This window comes from Saccopteryx bilineata, chromosome 6 (assembly GCF_036850765.1).
Source record: "Saccopteryx bilineata isolate mSacBil1 chromosome 6, mSacBil1_pri_phased_curated, whole genome shotgun sequence".
In the NCBI taxonomy this organism is placed as follows: domain Eukaryota; kingdom Metazoa; phylum Chordata; class Mammalia; order Chiroptera; family Emballonuridae; genus Saccopteryx; species Saccopteryx bilineata.
In genome coordinates, this window is record NC_089495.1 from 157658907 (window position 1) to 157680652 (window position 21746).

General features: G+C 37.2%; 1 protein-coding gene across 1 annotated transcript in view; it reads right to left on the minus strand.

The window, feature by feature from the left end:
* LOC136307783 (ATP-binding cassette sub-family A member 6-like) overlaps positions 1 to 21746 on the minus strand; it is an 89653-nt gene that overhangs the window by 39211 nt on the left and 28696 nt on the right. The window contains exons 16-20 of the mRNA XM_066234620.1: positions 21127 to 21217; positions 20062 to 20201; positions 15407 to 15523; positions 14214 to 14382; positions 13651 to 13817 (exon numbers count right to left, since the gene is read on the minus strand). Of these exons, the coding sequence (XP_066090717.1) occupies positions 13651 to 13817; positions 14214 to 14382; positions 15407 to 15523; positions 20062 to 20201; positions 21127 to 21217 (684 nt within the window). The remainder of the gene's footprint in view (positions 1 to 13650; positions 13818 to 14213; positions 14383 to 15406; positions 15524 to 20061; positions 20202 to 21126; positions 21218 to 21746) is intronic.

The window sequence follows — 21746 nt, forward strand, 5'->3', positions numbered from 1 at the left end:
CTCTGTCAAAAAAAAAAAAAAGATTAGCATTTAATCAACAATGGTGAGAATTTAGTAGAAAAAAGAAACAAGATGGCATAGAAGCTCCAAATTTAAATGACAAAATACCTAACAACTGAGTACAGAGAAGAAAACATACATAACATAACACAGTACATGGTTCTCAGAGCAACTGGGAGGAAAATGCATACATGACACAACAATAGGCTGAAAGGTAAGGAAACAATTCTAAAGCTTGGAGTTCAAATATGCAATTAGCAAGCCTTTCAGTTTTAAGGTAGTACAATAAATAAAATAAAATTTACTTTGTAAAACCCAAATGGAAAACAACAAGAATGAGAAACAAAAATGAAAAGACCACTTTTCTTTAAAGAGGAGACATCTATAATCCTGAGTCACAAACGTATATGGAAATTGGAGCAGGCAGGGGACCTCTTCAGGAGAGGACTCCCATTCTGAACAGATTTCGTTAACATTGTTGGTAAAAACATAAAAAAAATCTTCTTCTTCAGAGTTAAATAATTAGTAGGGATAAGCAATTAGACAAACTCACTTAGGAAAACAGGAGCACAGGTACTTTAAGGAATTGTCTTAAGGAATCTTCCTAGATCCTACTGGATCTCAACATGTGAATCACTGTATAATATTTAAGTGGAGGTTAGGCTGCTGTAACAAAGAGATCTCAAAGTTGACTAGGTCGATGATAATGTTAGTGTAATGGTGGCGTGAGAGATACTCCTGATCCCTCCCCTTGAAATTTCAACAAATTGAACAACCATACTACAGAAAAGGAACCCCAGGTGGACTCACAGGCATGCCTGAAAGATCCATGCACTGAATTGACTAAAGGTGGGATGGGGTGATAAGGGGGGGGGCAGAAGATAAAATGCAATTGAGGTGGGCTTTAGAGAGGAGAGGAGACAAACCCAGAGTGACTGGGTTGTTGTTTTTTTCTCTGCTGGACTATAGGAAAGAGAGAATCCCAGGCCCTCTGGATTTTGTCTGATAGATACGAAGAGGGAAACTCAGAGTGACTGGGACTTCTTCTGCCAAGAAGAGTGAGATAGAGAGAAGCATGGGGGAGATAAACCAAAGCAGCCAGAGTGTAGGGTCACAGACAGTGTTCCCATGGTCTGCCTGCAGCCTGCACTCAGAAGAGACAAAGAAAGCTTTAGTGTGGCCCCCAGTCTCGCAGATCCTGCCTCCCTCACCTTGAGGTACCAAGAGTGGCAGAGACAAAGCCCACAGCTAGCTCTCCAGAGCCACTCTCTCCACTGAAGAACAGAGGTGCTCCACATCCAGTCCCCAGGTTTGTTGAGACGTGGGAAGGAGCACCCAGAAGCCTGAGAATGCCATTGTTAGAGTCAAAAAGCAGGAAAGCCAAAGTGGTAAAGCCAAAGCCATAAAGCCCTCACAACACACCACATCCACCAACGTGACTGTGGCCCCACCTACATCATTGCAACAGCAACATCTCAGCCCAGGAACATCACAGAGCTGAAAGTTGTAATACAGCAACCCCTACTGAAAGAGACCTCTCAAGGCTAAAATTTATTTTTCCTTTTCACCCCCTTTTTTCCTTTATTTCTTTTTACTTTATCATTTTTTTAATTTTTAAATTTTATGCCCTGGCCGGTTGGCTCAGCGGTAGAGCGTCGGCCTAGCGTGCGGAGGACGCGGGTTTGATTCCCGGCCAGGGCACATGGGAGAAGCGCCCATTTGCTTCTCCACCCCTCCACCGCGCCTTCCTCTCTGTCTCTCTCTTCCCCTCCTGCAGCCAAGGCTCCATTGGAGCAAAGATGGCCCGGGCGCTGGGGATGGCTCTGTGGCCTCTGCCCCAGGCGCTAGAGTGGCTCTGGTCGCAACATGGCGATGCCCAGGATGGGCAGAGCATCGCCCCCTGGTGGGCAGAGCGTCACCCCTGGTGGGCATGCCGGGTGGATCCCGGTCGGGCGCATGCGGGAGTCTGTCTGACTGTCTCTCCCTGTTTCCAGCTTCAGAAAAATGCAAAAAAAAAAAAAAAGAAAAAAAAAATTTTATTATTACTTTTTGTGGGTGTTTTGTTTTTGATTTTTTTTTTGCTTTTGATCTTTTTTATGTGGTTTTTCTTTTTTGTCATAGTTTTAACCCTTTGAGTAGTACAAACATTCATGTACATCCTTGTGCCACCTGACAATCCACAGTATGATCATACACATGTAAAGCAACATTAAGAAAAGGCAAATGTATGTATGTTCTTCTTGTTTCCATAAACCGGTTATCAAACAAACATGATGTTAAGTTAATAAAACTAACTAAAACTAATTTAATTTTTGGAAAAAAAAACCTCACTCCTGGGGGTCAGTGAGCATGAAAAGAAACCTCACTACTCAAAGGGTTAAAATTATTATATTTTTCATTGTATTTTTAAATTTTTTTCTAGTTGTCTTTTTGTTAGGGTTCTTAAAAATATCACTCTCAAATGTCATCAGAAAGAAAAAATTGAATACCATGGTTACACAAAAGAGACATAGTTCAGAAAGAAAATTTAAAATCTTAATCACATGAAAACCTTGGAGTTAAATGATAGAGAATTTATAATTGAAGTTCTGAAAATACTCAGTGAGATGTGAGAAGACACCGATAAGCAACTTAATGAGCTCAGAAAACAAATTAATGAACAAAATGAATACCTCACCAAAGAGATTGAAACTTTATAAACAGAGATGAAGGCCCTGGCCAGTTGGCTCAGTGGTAGAGCGTTGGCCTGGCATGCAAGAGTCCTGGGTTTGATTCCCAGCCAGGGCACACAGGAGAAGTGCCCATCTGCTTCTCCACCCCCCCCCTCTTTCCTCTCTGTCTTTCTCTTCCCCTCCTGCAGCCAAGGCTCCATTGGAGCAAAATTGGCCCGGGCGCTGAGGATGGCTCTTTGGCCTCTGCCTCAGGTGCTAGAATGGCTCTGGTTGCAGCAGAGCGATGCCCCGGATGGGCAGAGCATTACCCCCTGGTGGGTGTGCCGGGTAGATCCTGGTCGGGTGCATGCGGGAGTCTGTCTGACTGCCTCCCCATTTCCAACTTCAGAAAAATACAAAAAATAATAATAATAAAAACAGAGATGAAAAACTCAGTATATGAACTGAAGACTGAGGTGATAAGTTTAGTTAATAGAACAAGTCAGATAAAGAATCAGTGACATTGAAGATAGGCAACTAGAGATGCTATAGAGAGAAGAGGAGAAAGACGTGAATTTTAAAAAACAGAGAGAGCTCTACAACAATTATCTAACTCCATCAGGAAGAGAATTATAAAAATAATGGGTATATCAGAAGAACAGGAAGAAGGAAATGGAGAGCATATTCAAACAAATAATTGATGAGAATTTCCCAAGCCCATGGAAAGAGTTAGAGCATCAAATCCAAGAAGCAAATAGAATGCCAAGTTACCACAACCCAAACAGACTTACTCCAAGGCACATCATAATATAATTTTCAAAAATTAATGACAGATTCCAAACTGGCAGCGGTGTAGGCAGATGCACAGACTGCCACCTTCCACAACCAAACTGGATTACAAATTAATTTAAGAACAATCATCATGAAAAACCAACTTTGGACTAAAAGAACAGCACTCAAAAACTAAGGAGCACAGAAGAAACCACACCAATCCTGGTAGGGAGTGTGGGGGTGTAGAGGGTGCTCCCCTGCTCCCAGGAGTAGGGGAAGCTGAGGCTGAGGGTCCAAAAGGGCTCTCATTGCAAGCAGAAAAACCCTGAGAGGGAGGGGTCCTCAGTCTCAGGACTGGAGACCCAGCCTAGAAACCCAGGGACTAGAGGAGGCAGCTGGACAGCATTGAGTGGAAAGAGGAGCAATAGTTCCATCTGCAGAAAGCAGCTGGTGAAAGAAAGTAAAGCCTTAAAGGGCCAGCAGAGAAAATATCAATCACAGCCACTTGCCTGGGGCTATGGGGGTGTGGAGGACTGAGAGAACTGGTCTTGCATGAGGAGAGTGGGGAGAGTGAGACATGGGGACACAAACAGTGATGGGGAGAAGAAAACCTGAGCTGATCTGAGCTGAGCTAACTCATTCTCCAGTGCTGAGGCAGCCATAGCTGGGGGAGGAATGGCTCCCTCCACCCAGCACAAGTCTAGGGCAGAACTAGTTGACCCACCTCCAAAAAGCTCTCCAACTCCAATCAGGATGAATGGTTGTTCAGAAATCAGGAAGTCAAGAGGAGGGGCAGTGACTCAGGTTTCCAGGGATACCTGAGCTACACATCCCCCCTCATACTGAGAATGCACCCCACACCCTAGAGACACTGGGCAGACCAGTCCACACTTTCAGATTCTCAGAAGTCATACTCACTATATTCCTAAATACAGTTTCAATTAGGGCCAAAAGAAAAAAAAAGATATGCCCACTTCCCCTCTCCTAAACATAGAAGCTCCCTGCTGAGATTAGCAATCATAAAAGCTCCCTGCTGTGATCAGCAAACAAACAGCAAGGAAATTAAGACTTTTAAGCAGCTCTACTAGTTAAGGAGAATTAAAATCCAAGCAACGAGTAGAGGCTGAGAACTAAAGGACTGGAGGAGAAGCCACATTCCATAATCCAACCTCAGACTGACAACTCTAACAAGCTTGCAAACCACACACAGAAAAAATGGAAAGATAGAGAAATGTAAACTATATGACTCAACAAGAAAAATCTCCAAAAAAAGAATTGAATGAGATGGAACTAATCAAATTACCGGGTGCAGAGTTTAAAATAATGATTGTTAGGATGTTTAAGGATCTCAAAGCTACAATGGATGGATTTAATAAGCACCTAAATAAAGAAATTGCAAGCATCAAAAGGACACAGAAATCATAAAAAAGAATCAGACAGAAATGACAAATACAATATCAGAAATAAAGACAACACTAGAAGGAATTAAAAGGAGGCTGAATGAAGCAGAGGATCGAATTAATGATTTAAAGAACAAGAAAAGAGAGAGCACTAGAGCAGAACAACAAAAAGAAAAGAGGATCAAAAAGTCTGAGGAAACTCTAAGAGAGCTCTGTGACAACATAAAGAGAAACAACATCTGCATAATATTAAGGAGTTCTTGAGGGAAAAGAGAAAGAACAAGGGATAGAGAACCTGACTATAGAAATCATAGCTGAAAACTTCCCTATATTGATGCAGGAAAAAGTCACACAAATTCGAGAAGCCCATTAAAGAGGAACCCAAAGAGACCTACACCAAGACACATCATAATCAAAATACCAAAGCTAAGAGATAAATCAAAAATACTAAAAGCTGCAAGAGAAAAACAGTCAATCACCTACAAAGGAGATTCCATAGGATGGCATCCAACGTTTCAATAGAAACACTTGAGGTCAGAAGGGAATGGCAAGAAATATTAAAAGTAATGCAGAACAAGAACCTACAACCAAGACTTCTTTATCCAGCAAGACTATCATTTAAAACTGAAAGAGAAATAAGTAGCTTCCCAGACAAAAAAAACAAAAATTCAAGGAATCCATTACAACCAAACCAAAGCTGCAAAAAATGTTAAGGAGCCTGTTGTAAACAGAACAAAAGGGGGAAAAAAATCTAGTAAAAGAGAAATGTCAATTTAAAAAATAAAATGGCAATAAACAACTACATATCAATAATAAACTTAAATGGAAATGGATTAAATGCTTCAATCAAAAGACAGGGTAGTTGCATGGATAAGAATACAGGACCCATACATATGCTGTCTACAGGAGACCTAATTCAAAACAAAAGATGTACATAGATTGAAAGTAAAGTGATGGCAAAAATATTTCATGCAAATGAAAATGAAAAAAAAGTTGGGGTAGCAATACTTATATCTGACAAAATAGACTTTAAAACAAAGGCTAAAGTAAGGGATAAAGAAGGTCAATACATAATGATAAAGGGAGCAATCCAACAGGAAGATATAACCATTATATATATCTATGCACCTAATATAGGAGTATATAAATATATAAAGCAGATTTCGATGGACATAAAGGGTAAGATCAACAGCAATACTATACTAGTAGGGGATTCCAGTACTCCACTGACATCACTGGATAGATCCACAAGAAAGAAAATTAACAAAGAAACAGCAAACTTAAAGGACACACTACATCAACTGAATTTAATAGATATCTTCAAAACCTTTCACGCTAAAACAGCAAAATATACATTCTTTTCAAGTGCTCATGGTACATTCTCTAGGATAGAACACATGTTAGGGTACAAAACAAGTCTCAGTAAATTTAGGAAGATTGAAATCATATCAAGCAACTTCTCTGATCACAATGGCATGAAACTAGAAATCAACAAAAATAGAAAAACTAAAAAACACTCAAACACTTGAAAACTAAATAGCACATTATTAAATAATGAATGGGTTAACAATGAGACAAAGAAAGAAATAAAAAGTTTCCTTGGTACAAATGAAAATGAACATACAACAATTCAAAATTTATGGGACACAGCAAAAGCAGTCCTGAGAGGCAAGTTCATAGCATTACAGGCATACCATTAGAAGCTAGAAAAAGCTCAAATAAACAAATTAATCTTGTACCTAAAAGAACTAGAAAAAGAACAGCAAGGAACACTCAGAGGAAGTAGAAGGAAGAAAATAATAAAGATCAGAACAGAAATAAATGACATAGTGGCTAAAAATATATATACAGAAGATAAATGAAACCAAGGGCTGGTTCTTTGAAAAGGTAAACAAAAATGATGAACTTTTAAAATAACTCACCAAAAAAACAATAAATAAAATTAGAAATGAGAATGCAGAAGTAACAACTGACACAGCAGAAATAAAAAGGATTGTAAGAAAATACTATGAGGAACTGTATGCCAAATAATTAAATAACCTAGTGGACAAATTCCTTGAAACACATAATCTTTCAAAAATCAATCTGGAAGAATCAGAAAACTTAAACAGACCGATAACAACAAATGAGATTGAAACAGTTATCAAAAAACTCCCAAAAAACAAAAGCCCTGGGCCAGATGGCATCACAGATGAATTCTACCAAATACTCAAAGAAGAACTAACTCCTATCATTCTCAAGTCATTTTTAAAAATTCAAGAAGAGGGAAAACTTCCAAGCTTCTTTTATGAGGAGAGCATAATTCCGATTCCAAAACCAGGCAAAGACAGTACAAAGAAAGAAAACTATAGGCCAATATCCCTGATGAATTTAGATGCAAAATCCTCAACAAAATATTAGCAAACCAGATTCAGCAATACATGAAAAAAATTATACACCATGATCAAGTGGAATTTATTCTGGGGAGGCAAGGCTGGTACAATATTCGCAAATCAATCAATGTGATTCATCATATAAACAAAAGGAAGGAGAAATATCACATGATAATATCAATAGATGCAAGAAAAAAAAGCATTGATAAAATCTAGCACCTATTTATGATCAAAACTCTCAGCAAAGTGGGAATACAGGGAACATACCTCAACAGGATAAAGGCCATCTATGACAAACCCACAGCCAACATCATAGTCAATGGGCAATATTACCCAAAGCAATATACAAATTTAATGCAATTCCCATCAAAATCCCTATGAGATTTTTTAAAGAAATGGAACAAAAAATCATCAGATTTATATGGAACTATAAAAAACCCCGAATAGCCAAAACAATCCTAAGGAAAAAGAATGAAGCTGGGGGCATTACAATACCTGACTTTAAACTATATTATAGGGCCACGATAATCAAAACAGCATGGTATTGGCAGAAAAATAGACACTCAGACCAATGGAACAGAATAGAAAGCCCAGAAATAAAACCACATATATATGGTCAAATAATCTTTGATAAAGGGGCCAACAACACACAATGGAGAAAAGAAAGCCTCTTCAACAAATGGTGTTGGGAAAACTGGAAAGCCACATGCAAAAGAATGAAACTCGACTACAGCCTGTCCCCGTGTACTAAAATTAATTCAAAATGGATCAAAGACCTCAATATAAGACCTGAAACAATAAAGTACATAGAAGAAGACATAGGTACTAAAATCATGGACCTGGGTTTTAAAGAACATTTTATGAACTTGACTCCAATGGCAAGAGAAGTGAAGGCAAAGATAAATGAATGGGACTACATCAGAATTAAAAGTTTTTGCTCAGCAAGAGAAACTGATATCAAAATAAACAGACAGCCAACTATATGGGAACTGATATTTTCAAACGACAGCTCAGATAAGGGCCTAATATCCAAAATTTACAAAGAACTCATAAAACTCAACAACAAACAAACAAACAATCCAATAAAAAAATGGGAAGAGGACATGAACAGACACTTCTCCCAGGAAGAGATACAAATGGCCAACAGATATATGAAAAGATGCTCAGCTTCATTAGTTATTAGAGAAATGCAAATCAAAACTACAATGAGATACCACCTCACTCCTGTTACATTAGCTATTATCAACAAGACGGGTAATAGCAAATGTTGGAGAGGCTGTGGAGAAAAAGGAACCCTCATTCACTGTTGGTGGGACTGTAAAGTAGTACAACCATTATGGAGGAAAGTATGGTGGTTCCTCAAAAAACTGCAAATAGAACTACCTTATGACCCAGCAATCCCTCTACTGGGTATATACCCCAAAACCTCAGAAACATTGATACGTGAAGACACATGTAGCCCCATGTTCATTGCAGCACTGTTCACAGTGGCCAAGACATGGAAACAACCAAAAAGCCCTTCAATAGAAGACTGGATAAAGAAGATGTGGCACATATACACTATGGAATACTACTCAGCCATAAGAAATGATGACATCAGATCATTTACAGCAAAATGGTGGGATCTTGATAACATTATAAGGAGTGAAATAAGTAAATCAGAAAAAAACAAGAACTACATGATTCCATACATTGGTGGAACATAAAAATGAGACTAAGAGACATGGACAAGAGTGTGGTGGTTACCAAGGGTGGGGGGGGAGGGAGGACATGGGAGGGAGGGAGGAGAGAGTTAGGGGGAGGGGGAGGGGCACAGAGAACTAGATAGAGGGTGACGGAGGACAATCTGACTTTGGGCGAGGGGTTTGCAACATAATTTGATGACAAAATAACCTAGACATGTTTTCTTTGAATATATGTACCCTGATTTATTAATGTCATCCCATTACCATTAATAAAAATTTATTAAAAAAAAAAAAAAGAAAAGCAGGTGTAGCCATATTCATATTTGACCATGCCAACTTCAAGATAACAAAGATAACCAGAGACAAAGATGGGCATTTCATAATGATAAAGAGGACATTATATCAGGAAGACATAACACTTCTTAATATATATGCACCAAACCAGGCAGCACCAAAATATATAAGACATCTACTAACTGATCTAAAAATAGAGGCAGACAAAAATACAATCATACTTGGAGGTTTTAATATACCATTGATGGCTTTAGATAGATCATCCACAGAAAATTTTTAAAAAAAGATATCAGCCTTAAACAACACTCTGAACCAAAAGGACATAATAGATATTTATAGGACATTTCGTGCCAAAACATAAGATTACACATTCTTTTGCAGTGTGCATGGAACATTCTCAAGGATAGACCATGTGTTGGCCATGAAACTAACAACAACAAATACAGGAAGATTTCAATTATACCAAACATATTTTCTGATCATAAGTCTTTGAAATAAGAATTCAACTGTAAAAAGGAAGTCAAGAAACCCACAAAAATGTGAAAATTAAACAATGTACTTCTAAAACATGACTGGGTCAAAAATAAATAGAAGTGAAGATCAAAAGGCAAAACAGACAAATGAAAATAACACAACATATCAAAATATCTGGGATGCAGTGAAAACAGTAATAAAAGGGAAGTTTATATCATTACAGGTTTATATCAAGGAACAGGAGAGATTCTAAGTAAACAATCTAAAATCATACCTTAAGGAACTAGAAAGAGAACAAAGACAACCGAAAGTCAGCAGAAGAAAGAAAATAGTAAAAATTAGAGCAGAACTAAATAAAATAGAAAACAAAAATGCTATAGAAAAAATTAATATAATGAAGAACTGGTTCTTTGAAAAGATCAATAAAACCAACAAACCACAGGCTAGACTCACTAAGGAAAAAAAGGAAAGACTCATAGTAACAAAATCCAAAGTGAAAGAGGAGAAATTACCACAGACATCATAGATATACAAAAGATCATAGTAGAACATTATAAAGATTATATGCCACCAGATTCAACAACCTAGAGGAAATGGATAAATGCCTAGAATTATACAAACTTCCTAGACTGAGCCACAAAGAAGTGGAAAACCTAAATAAACTGATAAGCAGGGAGGAAATAGAAACAACTATCAAAGCCTCCCCAAAAACAAAACTCTAGGACCAGATGGTTACATTAGTGAATTTTACCAAACATTCAAAGATTTGGGTCCTATCCTTCTCAAAGTCTTCCAAAAACTAGAAGAAGAAGCAATACTCCCCAACACATTTTGTGATAACATAACCCTCATACCAAAATCTGGCAAGGATAATTCAAAAAAATAAAACCACAGAACAATATCTCTAATAAATACAGATACAAAAATTCTAAACAAAATACTAGCAAATTGAATACAACAACACATTAAAAAAAAGAATACATCACGATCAAGTGGGATTCATTCCAGGAGCACAAGGATGGTTCGGCATACAGAAATTGATCAATTTAATACACCATATCAATAAAACAAAGAACAAAAACCATATGATCCTATCAATAGATGCAGAAAAGGCATTCAATAAGATGCAACATCCTTTATGTTTAAAGTACTCAATAAAATTGGAATAGAAGGAAAGTACCTCAACATAATAAATACCATATATGACAAACCATCAGCTAATACCAAACTAAATGGTGGAAAAAATGAAAGCTTTTTCTCTAAAACAGGAATGTGACAAGGCTGCTCATTCTCTCCACTCTTATTCAACATAGTTCTGGAAGTTTAAGCCAGAGCGATCAAACAAGAGAAAGAAATAAAAGACATCCATATCAGGAAAGCAGAAGTAAAAGTATCACTTTTTGCATATGACATGATCCTGTATATAGAAAATCCCAAAGACTCCACCAAAAATACTATTAGAAACAATAAACCAATACAGTAAAGTCACAGAATACAAAATCAATATACAAAAGTCTACCACTTTTCTATATGTCAACAATAAAACTTTAGAAAATGACTCCAAAAAAAAATTCCTTTTACAATTACAACAAAAAAAATAAAGTACCAGGGAATAAACTTAACAAAGGATAGGAAGTACCTATACACAGAAAAATACAAAACATTGAAAGAAATTGAAAAAGACACAATGTAATGGAAAAATATTCCATGTTCATAGATTGGAAGAATCAACATAGTTAAAATGGCCATATTACCCAAAACAATATACAAGTTTAATCCAATCACCAAAAGAATCCCAATGTCATTTTTTAAAGAAATGGAACAAAAAATTACCAGGTTTGTATGGAACCATAAAAAACCCCAAATAGCCAAAGAAATCCTGAGGAAAAAGAATGAAGCCAGAGGTATCACATTACCTGACTTCAAATTATACTACAGAGCTATGATAACCAAAACAGCTTGGTATTGGCAGAAAAACAGACATTCAGAATAGTGGAACAGAATCAAGACCTTAGAAATAAAACCACATATATATGGACAAATCATCTTCAACAAAGGAGCCAAAAACAAACAATGAGAAAAGAAAGCCTCCTTAATAAATGGTGCTGGGAAAATTTGAAAACCACATACAAAAGAATGAAACTTCAACCCCTGCACAAAAATTAATTCAAAATGGATAAAAGACCTAAATATAAGACCTGAAACTATAAATTACACAGAAGAAAACATACCATATTTCCCCATGTATAAGACACTCCCAAGTATAAGATGCACCTTGATTTTGAAGGCCAAAGTTTGAAAAGAAAAGTGTATTACATGAAGTTACTGAACTCAAGTTTTATTCATCATAAAATTCACACAACTCCTCATCACTGTCAAAACTCCCACCCATTAGCTTGTCTTCATCTGTGTCTGATGATAAATTACTGTCTTCCACAATTAGCACAAAAACAAGTGTGAAAAAACGGGAAAGGCATTTTAAAAAATCTACAACCACTATATAAGACACACCCAGATTTTAGACCCCAAATTTTTTCAAAAAGAGGTGCATCTTATACATGGGGAAATACTAAGCTTATGGACTTTGCCCATAGAGAACAATTTATGAATTTCACCCCTAAGGCAAGAGAAGTAAAGGCAAAAATAAATGAATGGGACTACATCAAACTAAAAAGCTTCCACACAGCAAAAGAAACTGACAACAAAACAAATAGGCAGCCAACTGAATGAGAGATGATATTTGCAAACAACAGCTCCGATAAAGGGCTAATATCCAAAATACATAAAGAACTCACAAAGCTCAGCAACAAACAGCAAACTATCCAATTAAATAATGAGGAAAGGACCTGAACAGACACTTTTCCCAAGAGGACATACAAATGGCCAACAGGTCTATGAAAAAATGCTCATCTTCACTAGCTATTAGAGAAATGCAAATCAAAACTACAAAGAGATACCACCTCACACCTGTTAGATTAGCTATTATCAACAAGACAGGTAATAACAAGTGTTCGAGAGTCTGTGGGTAAAAAGGAACCCTCATCCACTGCTGGTGGGAATGTAAAGTAGTATAACCATTATAGAAGTAAGTATGGTGGTTCCTCAAAAAATTAAAAATAGAACTACCATATGACCCAGCAATCTGTCAAATGGGTATCTACCTCAAAAACTTGAAACCATGGGTATGTAAAGACACATGCACCCCCATGTTCATCACAGCATTATTCACAGTGGCCAAGACATGGAAACAACCAAAGTGTCCCTCGATAGATGAGTGGATAAAAAAGAAGTAGTACATATATACAGTGGAATACTACTCAGCCATGAGAAATGATGACCTAGTATAATTTATGACAACATGGTTGGATCTTGATAACATTATACTAAGTGAAATAAGTAAATCAGAAAAAGCTAAGAACTGTATGATTTCACACATAGGTGAGATATAAAACTGAGACTCATGGACATAGATAAGAGTGAAGTAGTTACCAGGGAGAGGGGACCATAGAGAAGGGGGAAAGGGACTTGAGTGAATGAAGAAGGGGGGGGTACAGGAGGGATATAAAAAAGAACAAATATAAGGTTATAGAAAATGATTTGACTTTGGGTGATGGGTATACAACATAATCAACAGTTCAAATGCTATAGAAATGTTTACCTGAAACTTATGCACTCTTATTGATCAATGTCACTGAGTTAAAGTTAATAAAATAAAATAAAAAGTTGACTGGGACAATCAGTGCAGAAGTTTCTCTCTCACATAATACCTTAGGGTCATCAGGCAGATAAGCAACTCTGCCCTAGCTGGTTAAGCAGTGACCCAGCATCATTCTGTCTTGTCTCCCATTCCCATCACCTCTAAACTAGAGCTAGTATGCACAATTCCTCAGAAATTATTTTCTATTTCTAAAGTCTAAACACACATTTTCTTCATTTACGATTTGCTCCCCCCTCTACCTAAAAATAACTTATTTATGGATGAAAAGTTTGGTTTTCTGTTCACCTGTGTTATTGATGATCAACAGGCTGGTAAGAGGGTCTTGGGGAAGTTGTCCAGGAGAGAGGAAATACAATTCAGGTTTAAGTTCCCAGTCACTCCTTTGCACTAATACAGCATCAAATATCAGTTCCACAGTCAAAGGGAGCAGTGCAATACCAAATATGAACAGTCTACCCATAAAGAAAAATTACCACATGAATCTACAGTAGTTTTATCTATTGAGTCAGACATTTCACAAATATTTGTAGAATATCAACTATATTCTATGCCAGCCATAATGATAAGTACTAAAATTCTGAAACTCATGCCTCAGAATGCCTCACAGTACAAAAGGACATTGCTATATAAACACCAGGCAATGAAACTATAAAAACTAAACAGACCTATATATAAGGCTAATCAAGTGATAACGTACAGGTATTCTCATTGACAGTAAAATCAAATGCTGCATTTACCCATCTTCTGGCAGGAATGCTGAGTATTATGTTCTAGTTTTAAATTTTACTCTGGTTTAACCCATTCTTGAAACTCACTATTCAACCAAACCACAGTTCTCTGATACTCACAGGGTCAAAAGCTCTTTCTTTCTGTGTTTTAACCTTAAGAAGTGGAGCCTTGCTATTGCGCAGACCTGCATTCTCCAGAGTTGCAAGTCACTCACAGTCCTCTGAATTTCAGGGACAGAAGAGCAAGCCAGGTCCGTTTCATCTAGGCTTTCGGAGTCTCTTCTCATTTCTGCTTGTGCAAAATAAACACACACACACACACACACACACACACATTGGGTCATCAAAGTTTTCTCTTTTTAGAAAAAAATTGTTTTAGGATGTTTATGGTTACAAAACAAACAATATAAGCAGCAATTTATGATCACATCCATTCAGCAAACTCAGTGATAAAACATTCTGAATTCATACCAAAGGAACAATGCAGTAAAAGGTGATCTCATTATGCCCAGGCTTTAAAAAGGCATGGAAAGTCCTATATATAACAGTATTCTGAGGGACTTAAGAAATCTTCTCCATAGAATTAGCCAGTCATTGATCCCTAAGTGTCTACTATTACATTATCAATAATTCAGAAGTCTAGGTGAAAGACTAGGTATGACCTTTAAAACCACAAGACCTGTACCTGATTTCCAAATATATGCTTTACAAGTTATGTATTTTGGGGCAAATCACTTAACTGCTCTTGAATCTGATTTTCTCATGTGTAAAATAGTGCCAATGGCAGTTGTTGGAATAATTATTGTAGAAAAGCAATCCAATACAGCCAGACATTGATCAAAGTGCCTGGCATAAATCCTCTATAAATGATAGCTCTTACTATTATCACTATTAAAATGCATAAGAGATGATCCTAAGCTTTATCCTTCATTCAGACTTTAGTGGAATTTTATATATGAAAAAGCTAAGAGCAATTTTTATACAAAATATCTGCTCAGACTTCAGAACCCTGGTGGAAAGACTTTCACATCCTCAATGTATCCAAGAAGCCCTGGGCATCTCAGGATAGAAGAAAACTGCCCAAAGAGGAATGAAGTAGTGCCTTAAGAGAAATGTGGTAAATTCTAAGAAGGATCTGTGTTCAGTCCTAGTAATGATGTTAGGAAACAATGACAGCCCTTCCCAAACAGCAGAGTCAAATTTGGAGTGACTCTCATTCTTTAGTGTGAATCAGGTATAAGATAGTATAAATACTAAGTTGATATATGACTATTTGGAAATTGATTTTATATGAATTATACAAATGCATTTACCTTGTTCAATAGTTGGTATCCCTTCCACTTTCATGAAGACTTCATTCAGAGTTGGCACAGAAATATCATAACTCACCACACCCTGGCCAGAATCCTTATCAAGATCACTGAAAAGGTCTAAGGCAACAAACAGGAATAGATACATTTGAGATACCACATTGATAACTAAACCTAGTGAATTAACATATTTAAAAGATGATGCAGAAGAATGTTCAAAAAATTTATGTTTTTGCAATATCAAAGTATGCAAAAGCAAATTTTCATGGAATGCCCACCCCTTCTGAAATGAATATGTCAAACCCCTTCTTCTACTCTCAAACTGTCTGTACTCTGCTCTGTCTTCTAGTCTTGGTCCACGAATGTCCTGCCAATGACTTTGAGAAAGTCTAAGCCAGGGGTAGTCAACCTTTTTATACCTACCACCCACTTTTGTATCTCTGTTACTAGTAAAATTTTCTAACTGCCTACTGGTTCCACAGTAATGGTGATTTATAAACTAGGGAAGTAACTTTACTTTATAAAATTTATAAAGCAGAGTTACTGCAAGTTAAAGCATATAATAATAATTACTTATCAAGTACTTTATGTCGGATTTTCGCTAAGTTTGGCAGAATAAATCTTTATAAAACAACTTACTATAGTTAAATCTATCTTTTTATTTATACTTTGGTTGCTTTGCTACCACCCACCATGAAAGTTGGAACACCCACTAGTGGGTGGTAGGGACCAGGTTGACTACCACTGGTCTAAGCAATCAGAGAGAGCATCATCTTCCCACTTCTATACCACAAATCAATGTGTACTTCCATCTATGGCTTTTCCCTCTGTGTACACTGTAGATGGAAGATTTGTAGCTGCTCCCTTCAAAGGATACCTCTTGACTTGTGTTCTGAATTCCATCCTCCTTACACATCTCAAAGACTTCCCAAAATAATTTCTCTCCTCTCTCTCTCTCTCTCTCTCTCTCTCTCTCTCTCTCTCTCTCCCCCCCTCTCTTTCCTCCTTCTCTCTCCCAAATCATCAATTTCTCCTACATGTACTGGGTCATCCAAACAAACAGCATATAAGGTTGGCCATTAACAAAGACAAGCAACAGAAAAAAAAACCCCAAAAAACAACAAATCTCCTCCTACACACACACACACACACACACACACACACACACACCTCTAAGATATATATACTTTGCTGTCTTTAATTTGTCACATCCTATTCAACTTAACCCCACAAATCCAAATATTATTCCCTATCCTTCCACAGAAGCTGCTCTTTTTTTATTTAGATATTTTTACATTTATTCATTTTAGAAAGGTGAGGAGAGAGAGAGAGAGTGAAAGTGGGGAGAAGCAAGAAGCATCAATTCCCATATGTGTCTTGACCAGGCAAGCCCAGGGTTTCGAACTGGCGACCTCAGCATTCCAGATTGACTCTTTATCCACTGTGCCACCACAGGTCTAGAAGCTGTTCTTTTCAAGGTTATCAATAATTTCATGTTTTTTAATTCAATGGACAAGGTTTTTTGTTTGTTTTTGTTCTTTTAACTTGGTCTCTCTCTCTCTCTCTCTCTCTCTCTTTATACTCAGACATTCAAAGCTGCTGACTACTTCCTCCTTCTAGAAACATTTTCTCCCTTGAATTAGTAAGAACATTTTCTCCTGGTTTTCACTAAGGCTTGATTTCCACCACCATCTGACTCTCCTCTACATTCTCCTGAGGACTCAGTCCTACATCACTTTCTACTTCCACACACTTTAATCCCATCTTTTTACATTAAATCCATCTATATGTTAATGATTCCCAGATTCAATTCTCACTTTGTTCTCTGATTTCCAAAATCTTAAACTGACTGTATATAATACTTGACATCTCCACTTGGAAGTCTAAAAGCATCACAAAGTAAACATTCCCGAAATAGAACATTAATTCCTCCTTCTCCATCTTATCCCTTTGTTTCCCCCATCATTTTGTAAGAAACATCACCACTTTCCACCCAGTGATTCCAGCTAAAATTCTAGAAGTCCCTCCTGACTATTCACTTTTCTTCATGTTCCACAGACCAGCCAACAGCCAGATACTCTGACTATATCTCCAAATATGTTTCAAACCCACCCACTTCCACCCATCTTTCAACTGGTACCGTGGTCACCCAATGACCGCCATCTTTCATCTTTGCCTCTGAAATGCTCACATGTCTCCCAATGTCCATTCTTGTTCTGTTATATCAGGGTGATTTTTTTGTAACCAGAAGATGAAATGTAAGTCACATCACTTCAATTCCCTATTTAATGACTTTCCGTAATTTCTCAATGCATTTAAAATAAAATTCAAAGACCATACCACAGCCTCTAAAGCAGGGGTCCCCAAACTATGGCCCACGGACCACATGTGGCCCCCTGAGGCTATTTATCCGCCCCCGCCGCACTTCCAGAGGGGGCACCTCTTTCATTGGTGGTCAGTGAGTGCAAAGCGCGGCGTCGGTCATGTTCAGTACTACTTCCAGTGATGCTGGACACATGCATCACATCATTTGTTACGGCTAGCAGTGACAGATATGGAACCAGACATTGACCATCTCATTAGCCAAAAGCAGGCCCATAGTTCCCATTGAAATACTGGTCAGTTTATTTAAATTTATTTGTTCTTTATTTTAAATATTGTATTTGTTCCCATTTTGGTTTTTTACTTTAAAATATGTGCAGTGTGCATAGGGATTTGTTCATAGTTTTTTTTTTTATAGTTCAGCCCTCCAATGATCTGAGGGATAGTGAACTGGCCCCCTATGTAAAAAGTTTGGGGACCCCTGCTCTAAAGCTTTACATGAGTGAGTCTCCATCTATCCTTACTCTTACCCATCTCCACCTGCTTCTCTCCTCCCTCACTCACTAAACTCCAGACACCTCCTTTTCCCTTCTGCTTGGAACACTTTTGAGCATATTTCTTCTTGTGGTATTCTACAACTTTATGTAAAACCCCAATTTGACATTAGTCATCTCTCTAATCCATGTCACCTCATTTATTATGTTATTATATAATTGTGCATAGTTTGGTTTATTGTATGTATCCTCCTGTCCTACCCAACAGAATATAAGTTCTAGGAGGATAGACACTTCTAAGTCTTATTTAATTCTGTGTTCTTAGCACCTCGAGCAGTGTATTTTATACAATAGGTCCCCCATAAACATTTATTGTGTATCTAGTCCATGAAGGATAGTTGAATGAGGATGCAAGCTTCTTTGAGAAGCCTCTACATTGGGTGGGGTGAAGGGCCAGCAACATTACCGAGAGGAACGAGATGAACACTGAGGTTGTAGAAGCACTGTGTTTACCTTCATGGCCTACAGACGGCATGCAGGGGACTGTTCTATTAGGACATTGTGTATCACTCTACTTGGAGGGGCTTGGGGTCTACATTAGGAGGCTGCCGTGGGCTGACATAGGAACACCAGGGACTTTGAATATAACAAAAATATTTTTGTGATGGTATCAGCGTATAACTGACTCTTTCCCTTCCCTTACTAAAAAGAAAGTTGGGCTAATTGCACCTCATTGGGCCCAAGGAGAAAATAACAGTCAACTCTAGGCCATGGATCTGAGGATACCATCTTCCATGCCCATGTCCATAAGGACATACAGAGCTGCCATATTTGAGGGCAGCACTAAATCTGCATTCCTGAGTATTTGCCTAATCATCATCTGAACCATGCAAATGAGTCTATTTAAATCAGGCCTGTAAAAACAAAAAGGAAGCTGTTTAAGTCAGAAAACACTGAGATACATTTCCCCATCACACCCACCTCACAGTTGTGAGGACTAAATGCATTGATATATACTGCTCACAAAAATTAGGGATTTTTATCACTTCATATTCATTTTGAAATATCCCCTAATTTTGTAAGCAGCATATATGAAACCATTAGAACAGTGCCTGACTCACAGTAGGCATGATACAAAGAGGTAGTGATTATTAGAATTACTTATAAAATAAAGCCTTAGTTGGTACAACCATGCGGCAGACTGAGAATCCAAGGTGAGTGCTTTTGTAGAATAAATAAGTTATGTTTTTCTCTGTTAAATATATATGTACCCAGTTAAACTAAAATACAAAATGGAACCAGTAGCAGATACCTTGGTGCCCAACCCCCATCTCTTCTGCTCTTACCTATACACAGCAAATATGCTTATTAAGAACACCTGCTTGAAGGCATTTTTTTTCCTGGGCTCTGTAGTATGCTAAGCTCCTGTTGAGCACAAGCTAGATGGGTCAGAAAATTAATGCTTCTGGACACATCTCTTAACCAAGAGTGACAAATAAATATCCCAGATTTCTCACACCTGTGGTGACATAATTCTGAACCCTTCACTAATTCATTTATTTCTCCCAGGAGTATTACACGGCAATTGCTTATTGTGATAACCTATTTGATAATGCAAACATCCCTGGATTCCTTCCCTTCCCTCTCTCCTGTCCCCTTTCCCTACTGGTGCTTCTAGGCATCAATTTCCAAACAAACTGCCTTGAAATCCTCATCTCAAGGTTTGCTTCTTAAAAAGCACAATATAAAACAAAATCCCAGTCCATTAAACAATGACAGTTGAAATAATAATGGAAACACTTGTTCCCAAATTTCATTCCGTTGTAATCATATTTAAGTTACCTGGAAATTTATTTGTCCTTTCCACAGGTAAAGTATACACAAGCTTTTCTTTGCTTTCCGTTTTCAATTTAGCATCAGGGATGTGATGATTAATGAAGGATGTTATTGTTTTTGGATCACATATTTCATTTCTGTACAAACTAATGTGTAAAAGAAAAGACAATTCATTTGTGTTTTCTCCAGTGTTAACACAAAAGAAGAGCTTTCTATTGAATATCTAGCCCTTGGGTACTACTTTACTTGCCTTCAGGGAACAAACAAAATGAATAAGTAATAATAATAAAGCCATCAGTTTGAAAAATCTTCTGATCTATACAGAGAAGGTGTATAAACTCAGAATATCTACAAATATACAAACAAATACACAATGGAATTGAAATTATATATATCAGGTAGGAAGATATATAGAGGGAGGTGAGAACATTAGACAGAAGAGACTTCTTAGGGAAAATAATTACTATACTAGACCATGTAGATATCAGAAATTAGTGGTCTATGGCTAACATGCATGTTTCATTTTTCCAGAGAGTTTTTGTTTTCATTCTTTTTTCCTGGATGCACTTTCTTGTTAGATAAAGCTCTACTCTCTGACACAAGATTTACTCCAACTTTTGCTCACAGTTTCTAAAATCATTTGGTTCTGTACCCTATGAAAGAAGGACAGTATGTCACAACATGGTGTGGATCAGCCGAAGAAAATGGGAAGGTAGACTTTGGGCTGCACAGAGCAGCCACCTGGAAAATGGTCCATGCAGTAGCCCTGCTGGGATCTGTCAGCCTGGTGCTCATAATTCTGAAATTGTGCTTATTCACAAAGGAATGCAGTAAAAACATTTGGGAAACACTGATCAATACAGCTTGGCAGATCTAAATGTCAGACCAATTCTCTCTCACAATTGTCTACCTTTCTGATATTCCACTACTGAAAAAAACATATATTTTATAATATATATTATAAATATATTAAAATATATAATATATATAATAAATATATAATTATATAAAATATATAATATTATAAAAAATATAATATATATATATCCAATTTATCCCCAAATTCTTTACCTTAAGTGATATCCAAGGCCACATTTTCTCTTCAGAAAGACAGAAGAGCCTGCGCACTTCAATCTCCCACTGGACATGATCACTTTTCTATCTGAGTAAAATAAAAGCAAGAGAAAAAGGATGACAAGAGTCCTTTCTTCCCGCTCTAGAAAATACAGATGAGGAACCAAAGCTCAGGTTTCCAAAGAAGAAGTGTCCTATGGGCGTTGCTATAGTTAAGGTTCATTTTAAATTTTGAAATACACATTACAATTGATACATTTAAAATGAGCTTGTGAGTTCTGCTTTATTTCAGTGTCCTCTAAAAACGAAAACAAAGAGAGATAAAGAAAAAACAGAAGTTACATGGGTGCATTTTCTACTCTGAATGGGAAGCAAATGAATGAGTAGATATTTTCAACCAAATATATATTAAAGGATATTTAAATTAATCAAAAGCTAATCTGAAAAATGAATCACAGTTTTTTATAGTCACTAGATGACTATAGAGCCAGCGAGGAATTCTACAGTGGGATGCAATTCTTGTCACTCCCCAGACAGCTATGTGAGAAGAGCACACCGAGGCAAGGAGAGCAGGGCTTTTGCACTGGGAATCAATATTTCCCAAATTCTTTGTTGTA